Source organism: Plecotus auritus, assembly GCF_963455305.1.
Source record: "Plecotus auritus genome assembly, chromosome: 13".
Taxonomy (NCBI): Eukaryota; Metazoa; Chordata; class Mammalia; order Chiroptera; family Vespertilionidae; genus Plecotus; species Plecotus auritus.
Genome location: NC_137779.1, coordinates 30,710,330 through 30,736,188, shown reverse-complemented (window position 1 = coordinate 30,736,188; position 25,859 = coordinate 30,710,330). Strand labels below are relative to the sequence as shown.

Below are 25,859 nucleotides of genomic sequence, written 5' to 3'. Positions count from 1 at the left end.
CGACCTTGGGCCCCGGGACGCGCGGCAGGAGGGACAGCCAGTTCTCCAAACGCCTGCGCACCGGGCAGTTCACCTGAGAGACTCGAACCCGTTCCGTCCAAGAAATAGCACCCCGATGCCGCCAGGAGGCCCACTCCCTCCGCAGAGGGACCACCTGCCCTGGGCCACGCCCTCCAGGAAGGGCGCAGGGAGGCGCACGCCGGGTACTGGCAACCCGCGGACAGACGGGCCCTGAGGACCAGCAGCCAGAGCCGGAGACCAAAGTCCAGGGAGGCGCAGATCCGCACCTGAACAGCGCGGCGTGCGCCCCGGGGGAGGCGGAGGGGGTGCTGCGGCCCGAGCACGTGCGCACGGACACCCCTCCACACACACTGCCACGCCGGCCCGCGCCCCCGGCCTCCAGCGCAGGTCACGCACTGGCGCGGGCAGACCAGGGCCTCCCAGATGGAGGGCAGATTCTCCCCCAGACGCGGTGCCCATGCCCAGGAGCCGCGGGGTCTGGGCGATGTCCCGGATCCCACGCTGCCGCCGCGGGTGCTGGAGGCGCGCGCTTGGCGGGGCACACGCGCTCAGAAGCCCTGCAGCTCGGGCACGTGGCGGTACAGCTCCAGGGTCTCGGGGTTGGAGAAGGCGCCGCGGTGGTCCACGGCCTTCCCCGCGATGACCTGCTTCACAGCCACCTCCACCTTCTTGCCGTTGAGGGTGTACTGCGGGGGAGGAGAGGGCAGGGGGGCGGTTAGCCCCCACGGGGAGGAACCCCTCGCTCCGCCGCCCCGCACATCCCACCCAGACACCCCCGCCTGGGCCTGAAGGGGCTCAGGTCACGGCGGCGCCCTCAGCCCAGCGCCCTCAGCCCAGCTTTACGCGCGGCCGAGCTTCCCGCCGAAGGACAGCACTGGCCGTGGGAGCTAGTAATTCACATCGCCCACCAGCCGGCAAAACGAACATGGATGTCAGGGGGAGCCCGCTACTGCTTCCGGGTCAGAGCGGCTGTCCCACCGTCACCGAGAGCCGAGGAAAGGGGAGAACTCCCAAGCTGTGGGACACACCCCTGCGCGACCAAACACGGAAAAGAAATGTGGTGGGCGCCGTTTAAAATAGGAGCAAACCAAAAAAAATAAATAAATAAAATAAAATAAAATAGGAGCAAACCCTCAGTGAACACGGGGCGGGGCGGGGACGGGGAAGCGGTTCTCGGAGACACTGCACGCAGCAGCCCCGGGGGTGCTCCCTCCCCCCCCCTCAAAAAAATCCTGGAAACATTGTAGCAAAGATGTTGCTGGGGCAGCTCCGAGGCGCAGCGCCACCTGCTGGCCCCGGGGAACAGCTGTTCTGCAGGCCGGCTGGTCTGTGTGACTTTACATGGTGTGTACACGTGTGCACATGCACACACGCGTGCACACACATGTACACAGCACTTCCCTCTCTCAGCTGACAGATCCCTCGTGCTGTGATCCGACCGCACTCACACACGGGGAGGCGGGGGACACGGACAGAACTCAGGCCTCTAATAGACGCAGGTCATTCCCAGGCGGAACTTAAAATGAACCGGCAGAGCGGCGCTTCGGGAAGCTGGAGCTAATCTCCTCCTCAGGAATTGGAGAACCCGCTAAAACCGCATTGGTGACACGGGGGAAAGCGGGGGGCGGTGCAGGGCTGGGCCTGCTTGCTCTCTGAACGGGGGTGTCTAGCAGAAGCTGCTTTACGGTGCAATTTAGGAAGGGTTAAAAAGGGGGGGAGGGCGGCCGGGGAAAAGGACCTGTTGCCAGGCAACAGGGACAAACTATATATAAAGCCTGAGCCAGCCTCGCGATGAGTCCCCAAGCGCGTGGGCCCATGGGAGGTGCCAGTGCGCAGGCGGCCGCCGCCAGGGGGCAGGGGGCAGGGGGGCAGGGGCAGGGGGCAGGGGGGCAGGGGGCAGGGGCAGGGGTAGGAGGCAGGGGGCGGGGGCAGGGGGCAGGGGGCGGGGGCAGGGGCAGGGGGCGGGGGCAGGGGTGCGGGGGCAGGAGGCAGGGGGGCGGGGGCAGGCCCAGGCCCATGGGGGGACGCACCGGATGCCCTTGGTCTCCAGGATGACGCTGGGCACGTGCCGGGCGGACAGGCCGCTGCGGATGGCGTCGCGGACGCGCTGCACCAGGGCGGGCCGGAAGGCGTGGCCCGCCGCCATCCGCAGGAACAGCACCACGCGCTCCTCGCCGTCCCGGCTGTGCTGCGGGACGCACAGGCTGTCGCTCACCTCCTCGAAGGCTTCCACTGCGGAGACCGGGGGGGGGGGGGGGGGGGGGGGGGGCGCCAGACTTCAGCCTCGCGCCTCTGCCAGCCCGGCCCCAGGGGAGAGGCGGAGGGAGGCCGACCCTGCGAGGACCGCCAGGCCCTTCTCCCAGCCCGCCCGGTGGGAGCCCTGGGGGTGCGGGGACAGGTGGACACCACCCCCACCGGGGAGACAGCTCCCCCTTAAGCGGGACGGTCTGCAAGGAGGAGGCATGAGCGGCCCTCACTTTACAGATTAAATTTTTTAAGGAGGCTGGTCCGGGCAGTATCTCTCAGTGGTTAGAGCCTCGGCCCAGGCACTGAAGGGTCCCGGGTCGATCCCGGTCACAGGCTGCACCTGGGTTGCAGGTCCCATCTCTGCTCCAGCCGGGCGGTGCAGGCGGCAACCAATCCGTGTGTCTCCCTCACATCAATGTTTTTTCTCTCTCCCCCTCTCTCCCTCCCTTCCACTCTCTAAAAAATTAATGGGAAAAATACCCTCGGGAGAGGATTAACAAAAAATAAATTTAAATTTAAAGCCCGGCCGGCGTGGCTCAGTGGTTGAACGTCGACCTATGAACCAGGAGGTCATGGTTCGATTCCCGGTGGGGCCCATGCCCGGGTTGCGGGCTCGGTCCCCAGTGTGGGGCGTGCAGCTGTGAGGCCCGGGGCCCACCCTGTATGGTGCTGTGTGACCGTCAGCACTCACGCAACCACTCTGTGCTCTGTACCTCCAGGTGCAAGGAGCAGGCACAGGTAACCAACCTCACACAGCTCACCAGGAGCACGGCAGCGACAGGGCGGGGCCGGGCGACCCCAAGAGCCCCCTCCTGAGGTCCCCGGGGGCTGCAAGCGACCGGGAGGAGGTACGTCCCGGCAAGGACACGCTCATCCATGTCCGGCTCACACGGGGAGGCAGGCAGGGGGCCAGAGGGGAGGTCTTGGGAAAGCCGACCTCTGGGATCCCGGCCAGGACACCCCTCCCTTCGGGGGACTTGACAGGGACCCTGGGCAGGGAGCCGCCTACCGATGTTGTAGATCTCCGAGCTGCCGAAGCGCACGCCGTTGGGGTTGAGCGTGCCGTCGCTGGGGAGAGAGACGTGGGCATGAACGCGGAGCGGCTCAGAGCGAGGCATGTCCCGGAGGGGCCCCCGCGTGGAGCGAGGCGTGGACAGAGGGGCCCGCATGGTGGACACCCCTTTCCACACGGCCAGCCGTGGAAAGCTCACGTCCCCTCTCCTGATCCCGACCAGCCATCCCTCCCTCCCTCTCTCTCTCTCTAAACTCAGAGCCAGATACCAAGGCAGCCCCCTCGTGTGGGCACCCTGTCCCCTCACTGCCCATCCCCCCCCCCTGCTGTGCAGGGTCCCTCCCTGCTGTGGTGGGATCCACGAGCCCCCGACCGGGAGAGCCGTCGCCTGTGACGGTCACCAGCTGTGCCTCTGGTGCGGGCCTCTCCCTACGCCCCCACCCCCGGCTCCCGGCCCAGGAAGGTGAGCCAGGCCCCTCCGCTCCGGCCTGGGGAAGAGGGGCTCCAGGGAAGGGGGGCGACCAGACCCTCACCTCCGGCCCAGCATGACGATGCCCCCCGTCTTGGGGTTGATCTTGCAGTAGTCGCCGTGCGCCCAGACACCTGTGGGGCAGAGGCGCTCGGTCACCCGAGGGGAAGGGGTCGGTCACCCCAAGAGCCTGGCCGGAAACCACATGGTATGGGGTGGGGGGGGACAGGGCAAGGGTGCCGGTCGCCGCCTGCTCCGATTCTCCACGTGCAGTTTATGCCAAATCAGATTCCCTCTAGAGCAGGGGTTCTCACCCTCCCTAAGGCCGCGACCCTTTACTACGGTTCCTCATGTGGTGGTGACCGCATGCTACTTCATAACTGTCATTTTGCTACTGTTATGAATCGTCATGTAAATATCTGTGTTTTCTGATGGTCTTAGGCTCTATAGCAGTGGTTCTCAACCTGTGGGTCGCCTCTCCAGGCATCCTCAAACTACGGCCCGCGGGCCACATGCGGCCCGCCAAGGACATTTATCCGGCCCGCCGGGGGCCGCTGCCTGTCCTGCTTAGCAGCCGACCCGTCCCGGGCCCGCAGTGCGCATAGGAATTTGTTCCATCGTTTTTTTTTTTAAACTATAGTCCGGCCCTCCCACGGTCTGAGGGACAGTGAACTGGCCCCCTGTTTAAAAGTTTGAGGGCCCCTGCCTAAGACCATCGGAAAACACAGCTATTTACATGACGATTCATAACAGTAGCAAAATGACAGTTATGAAGTAGCAATGAAAATAATTTTATGGTTTGGGGTCACCACACATGAGGAACCGTATTCAAGGGCCGCGGCCTTAGGGAGGGGTGAGAGCCCCTGCCCCAGAGCAAGCACGTCAAACCCACAGGCTAACACGGGCCGAACAAACGAGGCATGCGGCCCGCGGCCCAGGAGTGTGACGCGCTTGCTCTGGAGCGTGCAGGCCGCAGGCACGTCACACGGAACCCCGGACAGACAGCTGCGAGGTACGAGCTCCGCGCCGCCTGCCGAGTGCGCTAAGGGCGGCAGGGCTTAAACGGCGCCTCCCGGCCAGGGCAAGGCGGGCAAGGTGGCGTCTGTGCGGACGGACCGTTCCGCCCCAGAAAGCCCTCTCCCCAGCATCTCCGTGGGGACTGGGTGACGGGGTGCGAGGCCGAAGGCAGAGGCCCAGGCAGCCGGACCCCCTCGCAGGCGCCCTCTCTCTGGGTAAGCGAGGGAGCGGGCCTCCGGCCCCCCTCGGGCCAGCGTGTGGCTGGTGCCACGTGGGGCCACGGGGCTCTGGGCACCGACGGTGGTTGAGATGAAACTGAACTGCTGAAACCGGTGTGGCTCAGTGGATAGAGGGTCAGCCTGCGGACTGAAGGGTCCCAGGTTCGATTCCAATCAAGGGCATGTACCTTGGTTGCGGGCACATCCCCAGTGGGAGGTGTGCAGGAGGCAGCTGATCGATGTTTCTCTCTCATCGATGTTTCTAACTCTCTATCCCTCTCCTTCCTCTCTGTAAAATATCAATAAAATATATATTTTTTTAAATAAAATAAAATAATAAAAAATTTTAAAAAGATGAAACTGAACTCGTATTCCAGCCGCACTGGACGGCTTCGCGCCGAAGGGACGAGGGGTTCCCCAGTTCCTGGTCAGCGGCCTCTGGGCTTGTGGGGGGAGGGGGGGGAAGCTGTAGGGGTAGGGGTACGGGGAGGGGACGGCCAGAACGGGACCCGCAGGCCCGCCCACGGCGTGGGCAGCCCCCGCGCCCGCCTACCGGGGAACTTGGAGAAGTAGGCCTTCCGGTACTTGCTGCCCGCCTCGTCGTTCCAGAAGTGCGTGGGCTGGCAGGGGAAGGGCCGGGTGCACACCAGCTCCCCGCTCTCGCCCCAGACGGCCTGCCTGGGGGAGGGGCGGTCAGCCGAGGGCACGCCACAGCCCCCCCGCCCCCCCCCCGCAAGCGTTTCAGACACGCACACGGGCCCAGAGCTGACCCGCCCCACGTGCTCCCGCGTCACCGCTCCACCCGGTCCCGGAGCCGCTGCGCCGTACCCGCCTCGTCCCAGGCCTCCACGGCCATGCCCAGGTTGCGGGCCTGGATCTCGCCTCTGTAGACGGGCAGAGAGACGTTCTGGCCATGAAGCAGGAGATGATGTCGGTGCCGCCTGCGACAGGAGAGACGCAGGAGAGACGCGATTCCGATTCAGAGGGCGGAGGCAAAGGGCTTGTTTTTCAGAGTGACAAGGAGGGGGAGACCCCACAGCACGGACGGCCGCCGCTCCTTCCCATAAGCACTGGGACGGCCCGGCCCGGCCGGCGGGGCTCAGGGGCTGAGCGTCGACCTGTGAACCGGGAGGTCAGGGTTCCGTTCCCGGTCAGGGCACAGGCCGGGGGTGCGGGCTCCGTCCCCAGTGGGGGTTGTGCAGGAGGCAGCCGGTCCATGGTTCTCTCTCCGCATGGATGTTTCTCTCTCTCCCTCCTTCTTTCTTCCTGTCGCTGACATCAATCCAAGTATATATGTTTTTTAAAAACACTGGAAAGTTCCAGGCAGACAGGGCCGCTTTACAGGAGGAATGGAGAGGCGACCGTGACCGTGGCACAGGCTCCGTGTCTGGGTGACGCTCCGGCCGTGTCCCTGGGGGCGTGGGGCCTACACGAACCAGCTCTCGGGCCCCCGCAGGAAGGTGAGACTCGGGCTCACAGGAAACGGGCGCTTCGCCCATCACGTCCACCCGCAGGCGCCGCGGGGCCCGAGGGCTGGGCACGCTCCTGAGGCCCGGCCTGTCGGTGCCCGCCCGCTGAGCCCGCAGCACCGGCCCGGCCTGTCGGGTGCCCGCCCGCTGAGCCCGCAGCACCGGCCCGGCCTGTCAGTGCCCGCCCGCTGAGCCCGCAGCACCGGCCCGGCCTGTCAGTGCCCGCCCGCTGAGCCCGCAGCACCGGCCCGGCCTGTCAGTGCCCGCCCGCTGAGCCCGCAGCACCGGCCCGGCCTGTCAGTGCCCGCCCGCTGAGCCCGCAGCACCGGCCCGGCCTGTCGGGTGCCCGCCCGCTGAGCCCGCAGCACCGGCCCGGCCTGTCAGTGCCCGCCCGCTGAGCCCGCAGCACCGGCCCGGCCTGTCAGTGCCCGCCCGCTGAGCCCGCAGCACCGGCCCGGCCTGTCAGTGCCCGCCCGCTGAGCCCGCAGCACCGGCCCGGCCTGTCAGTGCCCGCCCGCTGAGCCCCGCAGCACCGGCCCGGCCTGTCGGTGCCCGCCCGCTGAGCCCCGCAGCACCCGCCCGGCGGCCGCACCTGAGATGGAGCCCAGAAGGACGTCGCTCTTGACGCTCGTGTACACGTACTCGTAGCTCTGCGCTCTGAGCGGGGACCCCGTGGACAGGATCGTGTGCAGCGTCTGCAGGCTGTGGGTTTCCGCTGGGTGAGGAAGCAGAAAGGTGAAACCCCGCCCCCGCCTGCACCTGCAGTTGGCCTGCATGTGGGGGATGGGGGGGGCTGGCTTCCCTGGGGGAAGTGGGGGGAGAGGGGGAGGGGGGGCTGGCTTCTCTGGGCAAAGTGGGGGGGGGGAGGGGAGGGGGCTGGCCTCCCTGGGGGAAGGGGGGGAGGGAAGGAGAGGGGGGCTGGCCTCCCTGGGGGAAGTGGGGGGAGAGGGGGAGGGGAGGGGGGCTGGCCTCCCTGGGGGAAGTGGGAGGAGGGAGGCGGAGGGGAGGGGGGCTGGCCTCCCTGGGGGAAGTGGGGGGAGGGAGGGGGAGGGGGAGAGGAGGGGGCTGGCCTCCCTGGGGGACGGGGACTCGGGGTGGAGGAGTGGAGGGGTGTCTGCCTCCCTGGCTGGCCGTCAGGGGCTCACCAGGCTTCAGGTCTCTCTCCTCCAGCACCGACAGCCACTTGGCCCCGGTTCCCAGGATGGTGATGCTGGGGCACAGGAGAGAAAGGGGTCACACAAGCTCTTCGAGGCTCCGCCCCAGCGAGGGGCTCGCCTCCGATCGGTGCTCAGTCCCCGGATGTGATTAACCTCCGCTGGGAAGGGCCTGGTCAGGGAGGAGCCTCCGGGCTGAGCCAGGAGCCCAATGTCAGGATTTAAAGGCCGCCCGGCCGCACGTTCTGTGTGAAATGTTCACGGCCGAGGGTTAACAGTGCCGGCCGCGCCCTGTTTGGCTCCGCGCACAGACTCCAGCTCAGCTAATGCGGCCGGTCCAGCGCGCGGCTGACGCCAGACCCTCGGTCCGTGGGGTCTGTGGTGAGCGTGAAGGAATCACTGGGGAGGCGGGTCTGACAGCTTCCCACAAGGACCAGGAGGAGGGGCGCAGGGAAGGCGGGGTTGCCTCCTCCTTCCAGGTTTCACAGTCCCAGGGACCAGGAGGGCAGGACCCCCCTCTTAACCGGCTTCAACTCTGCTCCTTAGCTTCCCACTGCCCCCCAGCCCAGAGCCGCACGCAGGGGCAGCCACACGCAGGGGCAGCCACACGCGGGGGCAGAGAAAGCTGAGCACACGGGGGAGGGTCCCGGCCAGCGGGGGGGTGGGGGGGGACAGCTTACCCCAGCCTGTCCACTAGGTCCCAGAGCACGTTGGGCGTGGGCACCAGCGGGGAGCCGTCGTACAGGACCAGCGCAGCGCCCGTGGCCAACGCCGACACCATCCAGTTCCACATCATCCAGCCCACCTGCAGCGGGCGGGCGGGCGGGTGGACGGGCGGACAGACAGACAGACAGACGGCGCAGGTCAGCCAGCCGGCTGCTCCCTCGCCCGCAGGGCCCTAGAAAACCGCCCCAAACTGGCCAGATGCGGCGAGAACTGCCCGTTTCAAATGCGCGGCTTGGCCCCTCCCTCCCGGTCCCGCCAGCCAGTCAGTCCCGCCAGCCAGTCAGTCCCGGTGAGGACCGGCAGGGGAGGGACCCGCAGACACGGGCCCTGCCGGTCCGTCAGCCTCTCCCCTTCCTCCGTGGGGGGCACCGCGGCCTCTGCGTGGTTCCGGGGCAAACGCTTCAGCGCGAGGCCCCGAGATCAGAGGGCAGCTGGCCCGGCCTAGGCGAGGCCAGGACGCAGGCATGGCGGGTGGCACCGAGGCCACGCTCCCACGCTCCCGGGACACGGACAGGGGCCTGGCCCCCGCCCCTGCGTCCCCGGCTGTGGCAGTGACCGGGTGAGCCACCTGCACACACGCCGTACTGCTGTACTGCCGCGGTGACAGCCAGAGCTCCCGGCCCAGAACCCCAACTAACCCGGGGCCGAAGGCCCCATCAGGGTGTGGGACGGCTGCCTCCTGCTGGGGGCTCACGGGAAGCGCTCCCCCACAGCCCCGGGCCTGGTGCGGTCACCGCTAACACCTGCGCCCCGGTCCTGGCGGCTCCCCGCTAACACCTGCACCCCAGTCCTGGTGCGGCCCCCCCCCCGCTAACACCTGCGCCCCGGTCCTGGTGCGGGCCCCCCCCCGCTAACACCTGCGCCCCGGTCCTGGTGCGGCCCCCCCCCGCTAACACCTGCGCCCCGGGCCTGGTGCGGTCACCGCTAACACCTGCGCCCCGGGCCTGGTGCGGTCACCGCTAACACCTGCGCCCCGGGCCTGGCGGCTCCCCGCTAACACCTGCGCCCCGAGTGGCCCAGTGGTGAGGAGCCCAAAGCTGAGCCCAAAGCCGCCGAGGACGGCCCCCCTCTGAGCACAGCCCCCACCGTGTCTCCTGGAGCCACAGCCCACTCCCCCATGGCCCGCTCCCCCACTCCCCAATGGCCCACTCCCCCACTCCCCCACGGCCCACTCCCCCATGACCCACTCCCCCACTCCCCCACGGCCCACTCCCCCACTCCCCAATGGCCCACTCCCCCACTCCCCCACGGCCCACTCCCCCACTCCCCCATGACCCACTCCCCCACTCCCCAATGGCCCACTCCCCCACTCCCCCATGACCCACTCCCCCACTCCCCCACGGCCCACTCCCCCACTCCCCCACAGCCCACTCCCCCACTCCCCAACGGCCCACTCCCCCACTCCCCCATGACCCACTCCCCCACTCCCCAACGGCCCGCTCCCCCACTCCCCAATGGCCCACTCCCCCACTCCCCCACGGCCCACTCCCCCACTCCCCCATGACCCACTCCCCCACTCCCCAACGGCCCGCTCCCCCACTCCCCCACGGCCCACTCCCCCACTCCCCCACGGCCCACTCCCCCACTCCCCCACGACCCACTCCCCAACTCCCCAACGGCCCGCTCCCCCACGGCCCCCTCCCCCCCAGCCCGCTCCCCCCCAGCCTCTGCTCACCGTGGTGTAGTAGAGGAGGATGTCGCTGCTGCTCATGTCGCCGTGGAGAATGTGCTCCTTCAGGTGCTGGATGAGGGTGCCCTGGGGGAGACCACGTGAGTGAGCGGGGCAGGAGCACTGGGGGCGGGAACTCGGGGGTCTGGGGGGGAGGGCAGGAACACGGGGCGGGTGCAAGGACAAGGCTGTGAGCAGGTCTAACCCAGGTGCTGGCAGACACTGGAAGGCAGGAGTGGCGGGAGCTGCGGGCGGCCCGCAAGGCCGGGGGCAACGGGAGAAGCGGCCGCGGCCTGGAGCGCTGTCCCCATCACAGAGGTGCGGCCCGCCCAGCGGGCACAGCAGCTCCCCACGCCCAGCTCCCCACGCCCAGCTCCCCACGCCCGCTCCATTCCAGAGGCCCAGGGGCACCGCCCGAGAGGAGCTGCGCGCTGGAGCCCGATCCCGGGGCCGGGGTACGGAGGACGGGGTGTGGCGGGAGGATGGGGTGCGGACCGAGGACGGGGTGCGGAGGACGGGGTGCGGACAGAGGACGGGGTGCAGAGGGAGGACGGGGTGCGGAGGACGGGGTGCGGACAGAGGACGGGGTGCGGAGGGAGGACGGGGTGCGGAGGGAGGACGGGGTGCGGACGGAGGACGGGGTGCGGAGGGAGGACGGGGTGCGGACAGAGGACGGGGTGCGGAGGGAGGACGGGGTGCGGAGGGAGGACGGGGTGCGGAGGGAGGACGGGGTGCGGAGGGAGGACGGGGTGCGGAGGACGGGGTGCGGAGGGAGGACGGGGTGCGGAGGGAGGACGGGGTGCGGAGGGAGGACGGGGTGCGGAGGGAGGACGGGGTGCGGAGGGAGGACGGGGTGCGGAGGGAGGACGGGGTGCGGATGCAGGACAGGGTGCGGAGGACGGGGTGCGGAGGACGGGGTGCGGAGGGAGGACGGGGTGCGGACGGAGGACGGGGTGAGGACGGAGGACGGGGTGCAGACGCAGGACGGGGTGCAGAGGGAGGACGGGGTGCGGGGGGAGGCCAGGGTGCGGAGGGAGGCCGGGGTGCGGAGGGAGGACGGGGTGCGGAGGGAGGACGGGGTGCGGAGGGAGGACGGGGTGCGGAGGACGGGGTGCAGAGGGAGGACGGGGTGCGGAGGGAGGACGGGGTGCGGAGGGAGGACGGGGTGCGGAGGGAGGACGGGGTGCGGAGGGAGGACGGGGTGCGGATGCAGGACAGGGTGCGGAGGACGGGGTGCGGAGGACGGGGTGCGGAGGGAGGACGGGGTGCGGACGGAGGACGGGGTGAGGACGGAGGACGGGGTGCAGACGCAGGACGGGGTGCAGAGGGAGGACGGGGTGCGGGGGGAGGACGGGGTGCGGGGGGAGGGAGGCCGGGGTGCGGAGGGAGGACGGGGTGCGGAGGGAGGACGGGGTGCGGAGGACGGGGTGCGGAGGGAGGACGGGGTGCGGACAGAGGCCGGGAGCCCGGGGCAGACCCACCCCTGCGGAGTGCACCATGCACTTGGGCGCGCCCGTGGTGCCCGAGGAGAACATGATGAACAGCGGGTGGCTGAAGGGCAGCTGCTCGAACTCCAGCTGGGGCGCCTGGTCCCCTTTCCCGGCCGCCAGGAAGTCATCCAGAAACACGCTGCGGGCGAGACCGGGGTCACCGGGACACGCCCTCCGCCCAGACGCAGCCCTCCCTCCCTCCCTCCCTCCTGTCCAGCCAGCGGGGCCAGGGCCTGGATCTCCTGGGAAACGAACCCTTCCTTCCGGAGGGGGAGCCAGGGAGCGGGGAAGCCGCGCCCCCGACCTCGGGGCCTGGGGGAGCCGGGCGCAGGGGAACGTTTCTAGCTGCTTTAACAGCTGCGGGCTGGCTCTTTGCTAAAGCGCTTCCACAGCCCAGTGGACGAGGCTCAGGGGGTGAGCGTGACCTATGACCCAGGAGGTCACAGTTCGATCCCCGGTCAGGGCACAGGCCCGGGTGGCGGGCTCCATCCCCAGTGGGGGGCGTGCAGGAGGCAGCGGGTCCGTGATTCTCTCTCCTCATGGATGTTTCTCTCTCTCCCTCTCCTCCCTCTCTGACATCAATAAAAATATTTTTAAATAAATAACAACAACAACAATAATAATAAAATGCTTCTACAAATACCCCTGCTGTGAGGAGCTCTGAGCGCTGCTGGACAGGGAAGCTGCTGAGGGAGGCGGAGAGGTGCTACGTGCAGAGCCCGGGTGCCCCGCCTCCGTCCCCCGCCCCGCCTCCCACACGCACCCCATGCGCACCAGCGCCCGTCCGATCGCTGCGTCCGAGAAAACGCCCTTCTCCCCCGGGGTCCGAGCGGCCGCCGCGGGCTCTCACCTATTGGGGATCTTGGAGATGTCCACCTTCTCCCGGGGGGCGACGTAAGGGATCACCACCACCTTCTCCAAGTCCGGCAGGCCTGCGGGCGGGGGAACAGGGACGGCACTGGCGCATTTGGCCACAGCCTCTGGCACGGGGTCCACGGGTCTCTGTTTAATAGATTTCTTATTGGTGTCAGAGAGGCAGGGAGAGGGAGAGCGAGAGAGAAACATCCATGAGGAGAGAGTCATGGACCCGCTGCCTCCTGCACGCCCCCTGCACGCCCCACACGGGATCGAGCCCCAACCCGGGCCTGTGCCCTGACCGGAATCGAACCCTGACCTCCTGGCTCCTAGGTCGATGCTCAACCACTGACCCACCCCGGCCGGGCCACAGGGAGTTTGCTCAGCTTACAGAGGCCTCGGTGAGTCCTGTGGGGCTCCCATCTCTGCGCCCCCCAGCCCCCCCCCCCCCACCCCGCCAGCTCAGGCCCGGCCGCACCCTTCACCACCCGCTGCAGCTTGTCCAGGTGGCCGTGCTCCCTGCCGTTGTACACCACGGCCTCCACGGAGAAGAGGAGCTTCGGCTGGATCTGGGAGAACCGGTCCAGGACCCCCTGAGGGGAGGAGAGGGCGGTGGCGGTCACCCCGGTGCCCCCCCGGCTGACCCCGGGGCCCACGCCCACGCCCCAGGCCGCCCTCGGCTCCCAACTTCCTCCCACTGGCTCCCGAAACGTCCCAGTTTGACCCCGTAAACCCCCGTCTCCCAGTCGCTGAAGCCAACGTGCCCGGCCCCGCGGGTGGGTCAGCGCAGCCCGGGCCTGGCACCCCACGAGGCCTCCTCCCCCCTCGGTGCTGAGGCGCCCAGGGACCCGGTCCCGCCCTCCCAGACCGCCCGTGGCCACACAGGGCCCTCCCTCCCCTGGGGACCCCGACTCACGTTCACCCCAAAGTCGGATGGCGCCGATGCTCGCAGTGGCCAGCATGGCCTCCACGGCGTGTTCGCTGTTGGGAAGGTAGCCTGCAGGGGGCGGGAGAACCGGGGTGTTGGGGAGGTAGCCTGCAGGGGGGCGGGAGAACCGGGGTGTTGGGAAGGTAGCCTGCAGGGGGAGGGGAGAACGGGGTGTTGAGAAGGTACCCTGCAGGGGGGCGGGAGAACGGGGTGTTGGGAAGGTAGCCTGCAGGGGGAGGGGAGAACGGGGTGTTGGGAAGGTACCCTGCAGGGGGGCAGGAGAACGGGTGTTGGGAAGGTACCCTGCAGGGGGGCAGGAGAACGGGGTGTTGGGAAGGTACCCTGCAGGGGGGCGGAGAACTGGGGGTGTTGGGAAGGTAGCCTGCAGGGGGACGGAGAACGGGGTGTTGGGAAGGTAGCCTGCAGGGGAGCGGGAGAACGGGGTGTTGGGAAGGTAGCCTGCAGGGGAGCGGAGAACGGGGTGTTGGGAAGGTAGCCTGCAGGGGAGCGGGAGAACTGGGGGTGTTGGGAAGGTAGCCTGCAGGGGGGCGGAGAACTGGGGGTGTGGGAAGGTAGCCTGCAGGGGAGCGGGAGAACGGGGTGTTGGGAAGGTAGCCTGCAGGGGGACGGGAGAACTGGGGGTGTTGGGGAGGTAGCCTGCAGGGGGGCGGGAGAACTGGGGGTGTTGGGGAGGTAGCCTGCAGGGGGACGGGAGAACGGGGTGTTGGGAAGGTAGCCTGCGGGGGGGCGGGAGAACCGGGGTGTTGGGAAGGTAGCCTGCAGGGGGACGGGAGAACTGGGGGTGTTGGGAAGGTAGCCTGCAGGGGGACGGGAGAACTGGGGGTGTTGGGGAGGTAGCCTGCAGGGGGACGGGAGAACTGGGGGTGTTGGGGAGGTAGCCTGCAGGGGGACGGGAGAACTGGGGGTGTTGGGGAGGTAGCCTGCAGGGGGACGGGAGAACTGGGGGTGTTGGGAAGGTACCCTGCAGGGGGGGGGGAGAAGCGGGGTGTTGGGAAGGTACCCTGCAGGGGGACGGGAGAACTGGGGGTGTTGGGGAGGTAGCCTGCAGGGGGGCGGAGAACTGGGGGTGTTGGGAAGGTAGCCTGCAGGGGGACGGAGAACCGGGGTGTTGGGAAGGTAGCCTGCAGGGGGATGGAGAACGGGGTGTTGGGAAGGTACCCTGCAGGGGGGCGGGAGAACTGGGGGCTCGGGGCTTTCAGGTCACATGCCGAGCAGGGCGTCCCGGCTCCTGATGGCTCCCGTGCGATAAGGCGCCGGCTCTCCGCCCGCGGGGCAAACACACCGAGCCCACACCCCGGCCCTCCCTCCGCCTCGGTCTCTCCCGGACACTCACCCACCACGCGGTCTCCTTTGCTCACGCCCATTTTCCGCATCGCGGCCGCGAACAGCGCCACCTGCTGCCGCAGCTCGTCAAAGGTCACCTTCCCGGTCTCCTCCCTGCCCTCCCCTGGGACAGAAAGGACGCATCGTGAGCTTCGCCCTAGGAACCAGGGGGTCCCGGCTCCATTAGGGTCAGGGCACAGGCCCGGGTGGCGGGCTCCATCCCCAGTGCGGGGCGTGCCGGAGGCAGCCGGTCCATGGTTCTCTCTCCTCATGGATGTTTCTCTCTCTCTCCCTCTCCCTTCCTCTCTGAAATCAATAAAAATATATTTTTAAAAAAGGAACGTTCTGGAACCAGACAGGGGTGATGGTTTCACGGCCTGAGACTGTGCTGACATCCACTTGAGTCTACACTCCCATGGGGTGATTTTCTAAAGGCTCATGTGCTGGTACCTGAGTGACATCCCCGGGAGGGAGGAAGGAGGGAGGGAGGGAGGAGGGAGGAAGGGAGGGAGGGAGGAGGGAGGAGGGAGGGAGGGAGGGAGGGAGGAGGAAGGGAGGAGGGAGGGAGGAGGAAGGGAGGAAGGAGGAAGGAGGAAGGAGGAAGGAGGGAGGAAGGAAGGAGGAAGGAGGGAGGAAGTAAGGGAGGGAGGAGGAAGGGAGGAGGGAGGGAGGAGGAAGGGAGGAGGGAGGGAGGAGGAAGGGAGGAGGGAGGGAGGAAGGAGGGAGGAGGGAGGAAGGAGGGAGGAAGGAAGGAGGAAGGAGGGAGGAAGTAAGGGAGGGAGGAGGAGGGAGGGAGGAAGGAGGGAGGAGGAAGGAGGAGGGAGGGAGGAAGGAGGAGGGAGGGAGGAAGGAGGGAGGAGGAGGAGGGAAACAGGAACACGGCGTGGCTCCCGGACTCACTGGCCACGCAGAGGGCGACCTTGTCGTTCTGTGGGTGCCGCAGCAGGTTCTCCGCGTAGTTGAGGCGGCTGCCCGCGAACCACTCGGGGACGTCCGCCACCCCCTTGGAGGGGTCCACCACCTACAGGGGCGGCAGGGAGCAGGCGCGTGGCCCTGAGGCCCACCCGGCGAACGAGGACCCGCCTCGCCTCGTCCCGGGAGCCCACCCTGAACTGGCCTCGGCTAGAAAGCGCCGCCCCCGGGGAGGAGCCGTGTTCACGTGAACGCTGTCAGAGGGTCAGCGGGCAGCGAGGCCCCGGGGCTGGGCATCGGCCTAGGAGCCAGGAGGTCAGGCTCGATCCCCGGTCAGGGCAGGGGCCCGGGTTGCGGGCTCCATCCCCAGCGGGGGGTGGGCGTGCAGGAGGCAGCCGATCAAGGGTTCTCTCTCATCATCGATGTTTCTCTCTTCCTCTCTGAAGTCGAAAACAATATATTTTTTTTTAAGAAAGAGAGAGAGAGAGCCCTGGCCGGTGTGGCTCAGTGGATAGAGCGTCGGCCTGCGGACGGAAGGGTCCCGGGTTCGATTCCGGTCAAGGGCATGTACCTTGGTTGCGGGCACATCCCCAGTGGGAGGTGGGCAGGAGGCAGCTGATCGATGTTTCTCTCTCATCGATGTTTCTAACTCTCTCTCCCTCTCCCTTCCTCTCTGTAAAAAGTCAATAGAATTTATTTAAAGAAAGAAAAGAGAGAGAGAGAGAGAGAGAAAAGCTAAAAATGAGCACTTCACTTGGGAACAGAACCGTAAAGATGACCCGGGACAGCAATCTCCCTTACCTCGTCATACATGCGCGAAGACACAATGCCGCTGAACCTCCAGAACTCGGCCCAGAAGTCTGGGTAGGACTCCACGGACCACTGGTACAGGTCGTGGTAATTTCCTGGAAATCACGGGAAAGGGCACGGGGCCCAGGTAAGCCTCCGAAGGAGTCTGACCAGTTCCGTAGGCAGACGGGCACCCCTGAGGAACCCCTGAGGAACCCCGGGCACCTCTGGGCGGACCCCGGGCATCCGAGGGGGACGGCCAGGCGGAGGGGATCTTGACTTCTGGTGAAGCAAACCCACCCCCGCTGGCCCCCAAAGGGCACAAAGCAATGAGGAGGGACTGCGTGTCGGAGCCAGCAGCACGCCTAAGACCCGGGGACCCCGGAGCCACAAGGCCGGGGGGGGGGGGGGGGGGCCAATCCGGGCCTGACCATGGGTCAGCTGTGGGACCTCAGGCAAGTCCCTTTGCCCGCGCTGTGCCTCGGTTTCCCCCCCTGTAAGAGGGGGGTGACCAACAGCACTCGCTCTTCACAGGGCACCGCAGCGGAGGGACAGGAAGTTAGCCCGCCCGGCGGGGCTCAGCGGTCGAACGTCGACCTATAAACCAGGAGGTCAAGGTTGGATTTGAGGTCCAGGTTCGATTCCCGGTGAGGGCACAGGCCCGGGTTGCGGGCTTGATCCCCAGTGTGGGGCGTGCAGGAGGCAGCCGGTCCATGGTTCTCTCAGCATTGGTGTTTCCATCTCTCTCTCCCTTCCTCCCTGACATCAATAAAAACATATTTAACAAAAAAAAAAAAAAAAAAAAAAAACTGCCGAAACCGGTGTGGCTCAGTGGATGGAGCGTCGGCCTGCGGACTGAAAGGTCCCGGGTTCGATTCCAGTCAAGGGCGCGTACCTTGGTTTCGGGCACATCCCCAGTAGGAGGTGTGCAGGAGGCAGCTGATCGATGTTTCTCTCTCATCGATGTTTCTAACTCTCTATCCCTCTCCCTTCCTCTCTGTAAAAAATCAATAAAATATATTAAAAAAAAAAAAAAAAAAAACAGTGCTCACCCACTAATGACTCCCATGAACGCCCGTCGCCTGCCCACCCTGTGCCCACTCTTCCTGTCCACTCGGAGGGTTCTGACCAGCCTGCACCTCAAACCTCAGCAGAGAGGTTGTGGGCCCTGGGAAAGGGCCCCCCGCTAGTCCTGGGGTGCAGTGAGGCACCAGGGGGTGGGCAGCGCTGCCCCGGCAGTTGACCCCCCCAGAGCGTGGCTATGTTTGCATGAGCTGCCCGCCCCCAGCTCCCCTGGAACTATTTGAGAACAGGGACGCGGCCCGCGACGGGCTGGCACTAGCCCAGCTGCGGGCCCCCAGCTGTGTGTCCATGTACCCCAAAGCAGGGCACTCCCCCCAAGAGAGGGCGGCCCACGTGGCATGTCGGAAGGGGCCCCAGGAAGGGCCCGGAAGGGGCCCCAGGAAGGGCCCGGAAGGGGCCCCAGGAAGGGCCCGGCATCGCCCGCCACCCAGGCCCGCTGGCCGGGCTGCAGGCTGCGCCCGAGGGTCTGCCTGGCGGCCAGGACATCCTCAGGGAGCGCTGACCTACGAACCAGGAGGTCAGGGTTCGATTCCCAGTCAGGGCACAGGCCCCGTGTGGGGCATGCAGGAGGCAGCCGATCGATGACTCTCTCTCCTCGTGGATGTTCCTGTCTCTCTCTCCCTCTCCCTTCCTCCCATAAATGAATAAAAATATTTTTTTAAAACGACCCGCCATGCCCTGCAGGCCTGGACGGGGCCAGGTGTACCACCTGCAAGTCCATGGTCAGCAAGGGAGCCATTGGGAGCCTCTGGGCCAAGGAGTGACCAGTCAGACCTGCTTCCAGGCAGCTCTGGCAGAGCCAGCGGGCACTGAGCACCAAGCGGGCACTGAGTATCGAGCAGGGAACGCAGGAAGCAGGGGGACCAGCCAGGGGTGGAGGAAGAGGGAACGGGCCGCAGGAGAGGTGCACGGGGTGGAGGGGGATGGGAGAGGTGGCAGAGCCAGGTGGACACCCCGTGCAAGCCGGGTGACAGGTGATGCTGACTGAGGAGAGGGGTGCAGCCCGCCCAGGGAGGAGGGGGGAGGAGAAGCCATGAAGAGCTGAAGACCCCAGAGGCGGGGAGGGGTGGGGGGGGGGGAAGACGGGGAGAGGTCAGGGGGTGTGGGACAAGCCAGCAGGAGCTGGGGAGACACAGGCAAGGAGCCCTCCTCCCAGCCCTCCCCCGCCAGGTGACTCCGGTACAGCTGGTAAGGCAGGCTCCCAACTGACCCTACTGCTCCTGGGCGCCCTGAAAGTCCTCCCCGGCCTTCTAGCAGGGTCAGCCTGGGGTGGGGTGGGGGGGAGTGGGGGTAACAGGGGGCAGCACAGGGTCCTGAGGGCTGGCAAGCTACCCCACAAACAGGGAAGAACTGCCAGGCGGAAAGGAAGCCTCAGGCTGCAGCGCAAGACCCCAGGCCGCACCCCAACCCACAAGCAGAAACCTCGGGAGCAGGGGACCCCTGTGGACCGAGGGGTCCCCAGGCCAGAGGGGGGGACCCTCCCAGGGAGAGGACGCCCCACACGCAAGGAAGAGGCTGCAGGCAGGAGCCCAGCGCCCTGAACGTGGGGAGGTGACGCCCCGCGCAGACAAGGGGGCAACCCCCACAGTCCAAGGCGCCTCACACCCTGGAGAGGGACCCCAGTCCAGCGGCTCTTCCAACCCCCAGAAGAGGGAAACCGCACATCGAGGGCCCTTCGAATGATTAGGAGAAGCTCTGAGAGCAACGTCCGGGAAAGGGGGCGCCCCGGGCCCCAGGAAGCGGGCCCCTGGGCCAGGGGGGTCCCCCGGGCCGCCGGCTGCACTCACCCAGCACCAGGCCGCAGGAGGTGCCCACCGCCGCCCGGAAGCGATCCATCTGCGTGTTCTTCTTGCTGTCGGGCTCCCACATCAGCCGGCACCCCACGATCTCGTTGGACATGGCTGCGGGGGGCGGGGGGCGGCGGGGCGCGGGCAGGAAGCGATGGCGCGAGCGGCTCGGCGGAGCGCTAGACTGAGCCAGGCGCGGCCGCCCACCACGCGGCACCAGGCGCGCCCCGCCCACCGAGGGCCCGCCCACCCGAGGCCCCGCCCTCCTAAGACCACGCCCCTTGCGCGTGTAACCTTCCGCGGGTGCAGCGCCTCGCAAAGGAGTCCAAGTCGCGGGGTCCCGCGCCCACGCGGCGGGTGGGGCAGCGCAGGCGCGTTGGACCCGGGCTCCCCGCGCTCACCTGGGGTGGGAGGCGGTTCAAGCAGCCCCGAGGGCCAGGAGCCAGAAGCGGATGGATTGTCAGGGGTTCAGTCATTCACTTTAAAAAAAAAAAAAAAAAAGATATTTTTTTAATTGATGTCAGAGAGGAAGGGAGAGAGAGAGAAACATCCATGATGAGAGCTGATCATGGATCGATCGGCTGCCTCCTGCATGCACGCCCCACACTGGGGATGGATGGAGCCTGCAACCTGGGCCTGTGCCCTTGACCGGGCATCCCACCGTGACCTCCTGGTTCCTAGGTCGATGCTCAACCCCTGAGCCACCCGGCTGGGGTCTGGCCTTTTTTTTTTTTTTTTTTTTTTTAATTGAGCATTTGATAACCACGTGGGATGAGGTCTGCTGTCCCTGGAATGCATAGGCCCTGGTGTGATGAAATAAAATACATTCTTATTCACCTGAGTGACTCATGCACAGCAAATCGGGAAGAAGCTGCATTTTTAAACGTATTCTTTCATGTTCCTTCGTGTGTCTGGGGGAGCTCACGAGCATTGGAAACACGGCGTTTTCCGTTCAAAGAATCGGTGCCCGGAAACGTCACTGCCCCAATCAGAACATCGCAATCCCGGCCCGACTGGACCCTGAGGCGAACTGTCCGAGCCAGAGAAAGAGGCCAGGTTGGCGGGCAGTTCTGCACGTAGACTTTGGGGCCGCTGGCTATTTGCACCCCGGGTGGGCGAGGTGCCACACTCAGAACTGGGGTGAGTTCCAAGAAGCCTGAGTCATTGTCGCTCAGTGGGTGCAGGACAGCTGAACACCCCGTCTTGGAAATTCTTGGACTATTCCCTCCCACCCCCCCAGGGATCAATATGACCCAATTTAAAGACCCACTCGCCTAAGCCAATCACAGCGCTCTTTTTTCTCCTTAGCCAACGATTGGCCCGCGGTACTCATGAGACCGAATTCTAGCCAATGAGAACAAAGGGCAGTGTCATGGGGGCGGGGCTCTGGGATGGGGGTTCTCTATCTTCCCCCTCCCCCCCGCCCCTCGCACCCCCCCATGAGCGGGGGTCCTTTTGCAGGGAGCTATGACAGACCCTGAGAAACAACCTTGAAGAAAGTCCATAAACAGCACCACGGGGCAGAAGGGGGGAGCGGGGGTGAGGGTGGGGGGGACCCAGACCTTCCCTCTGAGCTGCCAGAGCGGGCCCGCGACTAGCCGGGGGCTTCTGGCTGAATAAACAGCACCTGTCATCATGGTGTAAATCACTGGTCTTTTTTTTTAAAATATAATTTATCGATATTTCACAGAGAGGAATAGAGAGCCAGAAACATCGGTGAGAGAGAAACATCCATCAGCTGCCTCCTGCACACCTCCTAATGGGGATGTGCCCGCAACCCAGGTACATGCCCTTGACCGGAATCGAACCTGGGACCCCCCAGTCTGCAGGCCGACGCTCTATCCACTGAGCCAAGCCGGTTTTGGCTGTGTTGGCGTCTTAACCTCTGCTGAAAGCATCCCAACAGTTGCCAAAGGCCATCTCACTTGCCCTGCCTTGCCCCCCAGCCCTCCCCCCCCGGGGGGGCTTCTCTTCCCTTCGGTACATCCATGGCCCACGGGGGATGGCCGAGCCCACCTGATCCCAACTGGGAAGCTATGAGTAATACCTGGGGAGGGGAGGGTCCCCAGGCGTCTCTATGTACAGTATCTGTAACTATTAAAGATCTATCCCTCCAGCCCCCTTCTTTTTTTTTTAATATATTTTTTTAATATATATTTTATTGATTTTTTACAGAGAGGAAGGGAGAGGGATAGAGAGTCAGAAACATCGATGAGAGAGAAACATCGATCAGCGGCCTCCTGCACACCCCACCACTGGGGATGTGCCCGCAACCAAGGCACATGCCCTTGACCGGAATCGAACCCGGGACCCTTCCGTCCGCAGGCCGACGCTCTGTCCACTGAGCCACACCGGTTAGGGCTCCAGCCCCCTTCTTATCCTTATCGTCCCCACCTCTCCACCTAGTCCAAGCCACCACCATACCCCAAGTGGACTATGGCAACAATCCCCTCAACACCCCAAACCCAACCCCCCCCCCAATTACCTCAGGGCAGCGAGACTGTCCCTTTCGCAATGTGAGTCACATCACTTCCTCGCTCACAATGTCCCAACCGCTTTTAACCGCACTTTGCATACAAACCCCTAGGTCCTCTGAGGCCAGCACGGTGTGCCTCAGGGCCTTGGCACGTGCTATGCCACCTGTCTGGAAGGTTCTGCCTCCACGCTCAGCCCTGGGCCGGATGCCTCACTTCCCTGTAGGTGGGGGAGAGTCTTCAGTTCCTGTCTTCCAAGCCTGTGGAACCCTTCGGCTTGAATCACCTGACACAGACATTTGTCATCCGTTCCAACGTCACCCCCACTACCCAGCCTCCCCGCAGCCAGCCAACGACCCGTTACCCATTCCCCCCCACCCCCCTGCCCAGGCCGCCTACACGCTGTTCCATCTTGCTTCCTTGCCAGGGCGAGACGAGATCGCCCTGATTATTAACCGTGTTTGCTTTTTTTTATCTCCTGCCTGCGCCTTGGACAGCGAGGTGGCGTGGAAGCAAGAAGCTTCCTGCTTGTGTTGGCACGGGGCGGGCACACACTAAGCATCTGTCACCACGAATGCCTTCCCCGCCCCAGCAAACACTCCCCATCCTCTGCCTTGATTTCGCTTCCTTCTCCTCTCTTTCTGCAGAAGCCACGCTTCCCGAGGAAAGGAACACGGCCGGGCCGGCGAGGCTCGGTGGTTGAGGGGCGACCTATGAACCAGGAGGTCACGGTTCGATTCCAGGTCAAGGGCACAGGCCCGGGTGGCAGGCTCGATCCCCAGTAGGGGGCGTGCAGGAGGCAGCCGATCCATGATTCTCTCTGTGGACGATGGGGCCACATGCTGACCTGACAGCTCAGGGGAGGCCTGCGTGGCGGTCTTACAAACTCAGAGACCTAAAGTCACCACAGAGGAGGGTCTGAAATTAAACTTGAACTCAACGCAGTGATGGTGGACAGTTACAGCCTAGGCCGGTGTCTTCCCTGACAAGGCCAACCTTTACGTTAACTGAGTCTGTCTGTCTTTTTGCATCTATGATAACACACCCATGAAGTGTCTGGGTAACTGGTAACTTCCCTTTTTCTGGAGCCCCTGGGGCACAGCCTCATGTGGGGGGCGCCAGGACAGATGCCACAAATTCCTCCATCATCATGTGAATTGTTCCTGCACCCACCTAAGTGTGTGTCCATCATTTTATTTTTTATCCAGCCCCAGCGTTTCCCCACCACTTTGCTTTATCCCACCTCCTTAATCCATCCCCAATGAATTCCATGTCACCCACCTACGTCCCTTTCCTTTGATGGCCCTGTATAAATACAGATGTAACTGCCATTCTCCGGAGCATCATCTCCATCCGTTGAGGTTCTGCTTCCCGGCATATGTCCACAGTTTGGCTCAAATAAACTCACAAAAATTCTTTACAGGTTTCAATGTGTTTTTTTTTTTTACGTTAACATCTCTCATCATGGATGTTTCTCTCTCCCTCTCCCTTCCTCTCTGAAATCAATAAAATATATATATATATTAGAAAAGGATCATGAAAAATTTTAAAAAATTAAAAAATTGCCCCAACCGGTGTGGCTCAGGGGATAGAGCGTCAGCCTGCGGACTGAAAGGTCCCAGGTTCGATTCCGGTCAAGGGCGCACCCACACTTTCCTTTTTTTCACGCTCTACTTCCGCCTGCGCACCCGGTAAAAGGCCTCCAGAGTTGGCTCCTCTTTCGGAAGCCTTCCCGCACCCCATTTCATTGCATGTGGGTGCAATCCACACTAGCGCCCCGATCCTCCACCCACAACCCTGCTTCTACCACAGCACTTGGGCCCCCTGCCTGAAACGAAGCCCCGTGTGTGCCTGCAGCATCTGATCCCAGGCAGTGGAGAGCACAGCAGCAGCTCAAATATTTATGTAAATTAGGTTAAAAATACTGGGGTGGGGGGAAAGGGCGGGGTGTCAGAATTTGTCTGTCTCTCTCCTCCATGTGGCAAGGCTATACTGCGCATTTCTTTTGAATATTGTGGGCAATTTTAACCTTCCTTTTATTTTTATTATAAGGGTTCTTCTGTTTATTTGTATTCGTGATTTTGGGGGTGAGTTTTTTAAATGCTTTTTTTAAAAAAATATATATTTTATTGATTTTTACAGAGAGGAAGGGAGAGGGAGAGAGAGTTAGAAACATGGATGAGAGAGAAACATCGATCAGCTGCCTCCTGCACACCCCCCACTGGGGATCTGCCTGCAACCAAGGTACATGCCCTTGACCGGAATCGAACCTGGGACCCTACAGTCCGCAGGCCGACGCTCTATCCACTGAGCCAAACCGGTTAGGGCTTAAATTCTTTTCTTTTTTTTTCATTTTAAAATATATTTTTATTGTTGATAGTATGACAGATATCTCCCACCCACCCCTTCCCCCCCATCTCCTCCCAGCACCTACCCCACTCCCACCCCCAGGTCTTCACTGCCCTATTGCCCGGGTCCATGGGCGGTGCATGTGAGCATATAAGGTCTGGGTTTATCTCTTCTCGCCCCCCAGGCCCACGTGGAGGTGTGGCAGTCTGTTCATTTTGTTCATTAGATCCCACAAAAAAGTAAGATCATGTCTTTCTCCGCTTGGCTTATTTCACTCGGCATACTATTTTGCAGGTTCATCCATGCTTCCCCAAAGGGTAAGAGATCCCTCTTTCATTATTATTATTATTATTATTATTATTATTATTATTATTATTCTTTGGGATGTCAAGCAAGAGTTTCAATGTGCATAGAAGCAGGCAAAGTCCGTTCTAATAACGCTGTCCCGTGCTGTTCATTTCTCCTCCGCTGGGCATCACAGCGTGTCCCCCCGCCTCCCTCCGTCCCACCCGGCTGGTCCCGCCGGTCCCGCCCTGCCTCGCCCGGCAGCTGGGTCCCAGGGCGGCGGCGGCGGCGGCGGCGGCAGCGGCAGCAGCGGCGGATGGATCCTCACCACACGCACGCACCACTCACAGCTCGCACGCTGATTGGCTGATGGAGAGCTGGCCCCACATCAGCCCAGACCGCCGCGCCACGACCTGAGCGCCAACCAATCGCAAGTCGTTCCGGTACATGGGGCCGCGCCTCTCAGCCAATCCCAAGGGAGATCCTGACAAGGGCGTGCCCAATGGGAGCGGAGCAGCGGGGCGGGGTCACCCTTCGCCTGTGAAGGCCGCGCGCTGTCACCTTGACAACCTGACGGGTGCGGAGCGAGTGGGTCCCGCCCCACGTGCGGGGCTCCCCGGGTTCCCAGCGCTTCACTCCCGTGGGGCAGGGAGAGGGGTTTGCGTTTGGGACGCGGTGACGCTAACATTTCTACACTCGGAGATGCACGGGGGGGGGGGGGGCGCTCCTCGTATGTGAGGACCCAGAGCGCTTGGGGGCCCGGAGGGGACCCCCCCCCCCGCCCCCGCCAAGTCAGAGGGAAGGAAGTGAACATCAGTTAGTGAGAGGTGACAGGGATCAAAGGTCACAGAGCAGAGAAGCAGGAAGCTGCCCCTCACCACACACCAAACACCCGGCACCCTGATCTTGCACTTCCAGCCTCCAGGGCGGTCATAAATGAATGTTTGCTGTTTGCACCAGCCAATCCATGGTATCTATACTAATAAAAGGGTGATATGCTAATTAGACCGGGAGACCTTCCGGGTATCCTTCTGGACAAAGCTTTGGTGGTGGGGCCGAGGCAGAGGCAGTTAGGGGCGATCAGGTCAGGAGGGGAGGGCAGTTGGGGGCCATCAGGCTGGCGGTGGGGGGGGGGTGCAGTTGGGGGCGATCAGGCCAGCAGTGGGGTGCAGTTGGGGGCGATCAGGCCAGCAGTGGGGTGCAGTTGGGGGCAATCAGGCCAGCAGTGGAGGGCAGTTGGGGGCGATCAGGCCAGCAAGGGGGAGCAGTTGGGGGCGAGAAAGCTAGCAGGCAGAGTGGTTAGGGGCAATCAGGCAAGCAGGCAGGTGAGCAGTTTGGAGCCAGCGGTCCCGAATTGCGAGAGGGATGTCCAACTGCAGGTTTAGGCCCGATCCCAGCAGTGGGACATCACCCTTAGAGGTCCCAGATTGGAGAGGGTGCAGGCCGGGCTGAGGGACCCCCCCCCCCCTCGCCCCCCGTGCACAAATTTCATGCACCGGGCCACTAGTTTCTGTATACAGCAGCCCAATCAGACCAAGGCGAGGCCCTTTTCATGTCCTTT

At 64.4% G+C, this 25,859-nt stretch overlaps 1 protein-coding gene across 1 annotated transcript; it reads right to left on the bottom strand.

Annotated features, from left to right (window-relative positions):
- Window positions 1-6: 6 nt before the first annotated feature.
- On the bottom strand, window positions 7-19,430 carry AACS (acetoacetyl-CoA synthetase). The gene is given in 21 exon segments (XM_080649995.1): window positions 7-707; window positions 2,052-2,056; window positions 2,059-2,253; window positions 3,278-3,336; window positions 3,814-3,883; window positions 5,538-5,658; window positions 5,787-5,899; window positions 5,902-5,925; window positions 7,046-7,168; window positions 7,599-7,663; window positions 8,288-8,412; window positions 10,009-10,089; window positions 11,484-11,631; window positions 12,343-12,424; window positions 12,826-12,940; window positions 13,264-13,279; window positions 13,281-13,344; window positions 14,630-14,743; window positions 15,520-15,640; window positions 16,333-16,436; window positions 19,191-19,430. Coding segments are annotated over 21 exon segments (1,995 nt in total). The 5' UTR covers window positions 19,303-19,430; the 3' UTR covers window positions 7-569.
- Between the last annotated feature and the right edge of the window lie 6,429 nt (window positions 19,431-25,859).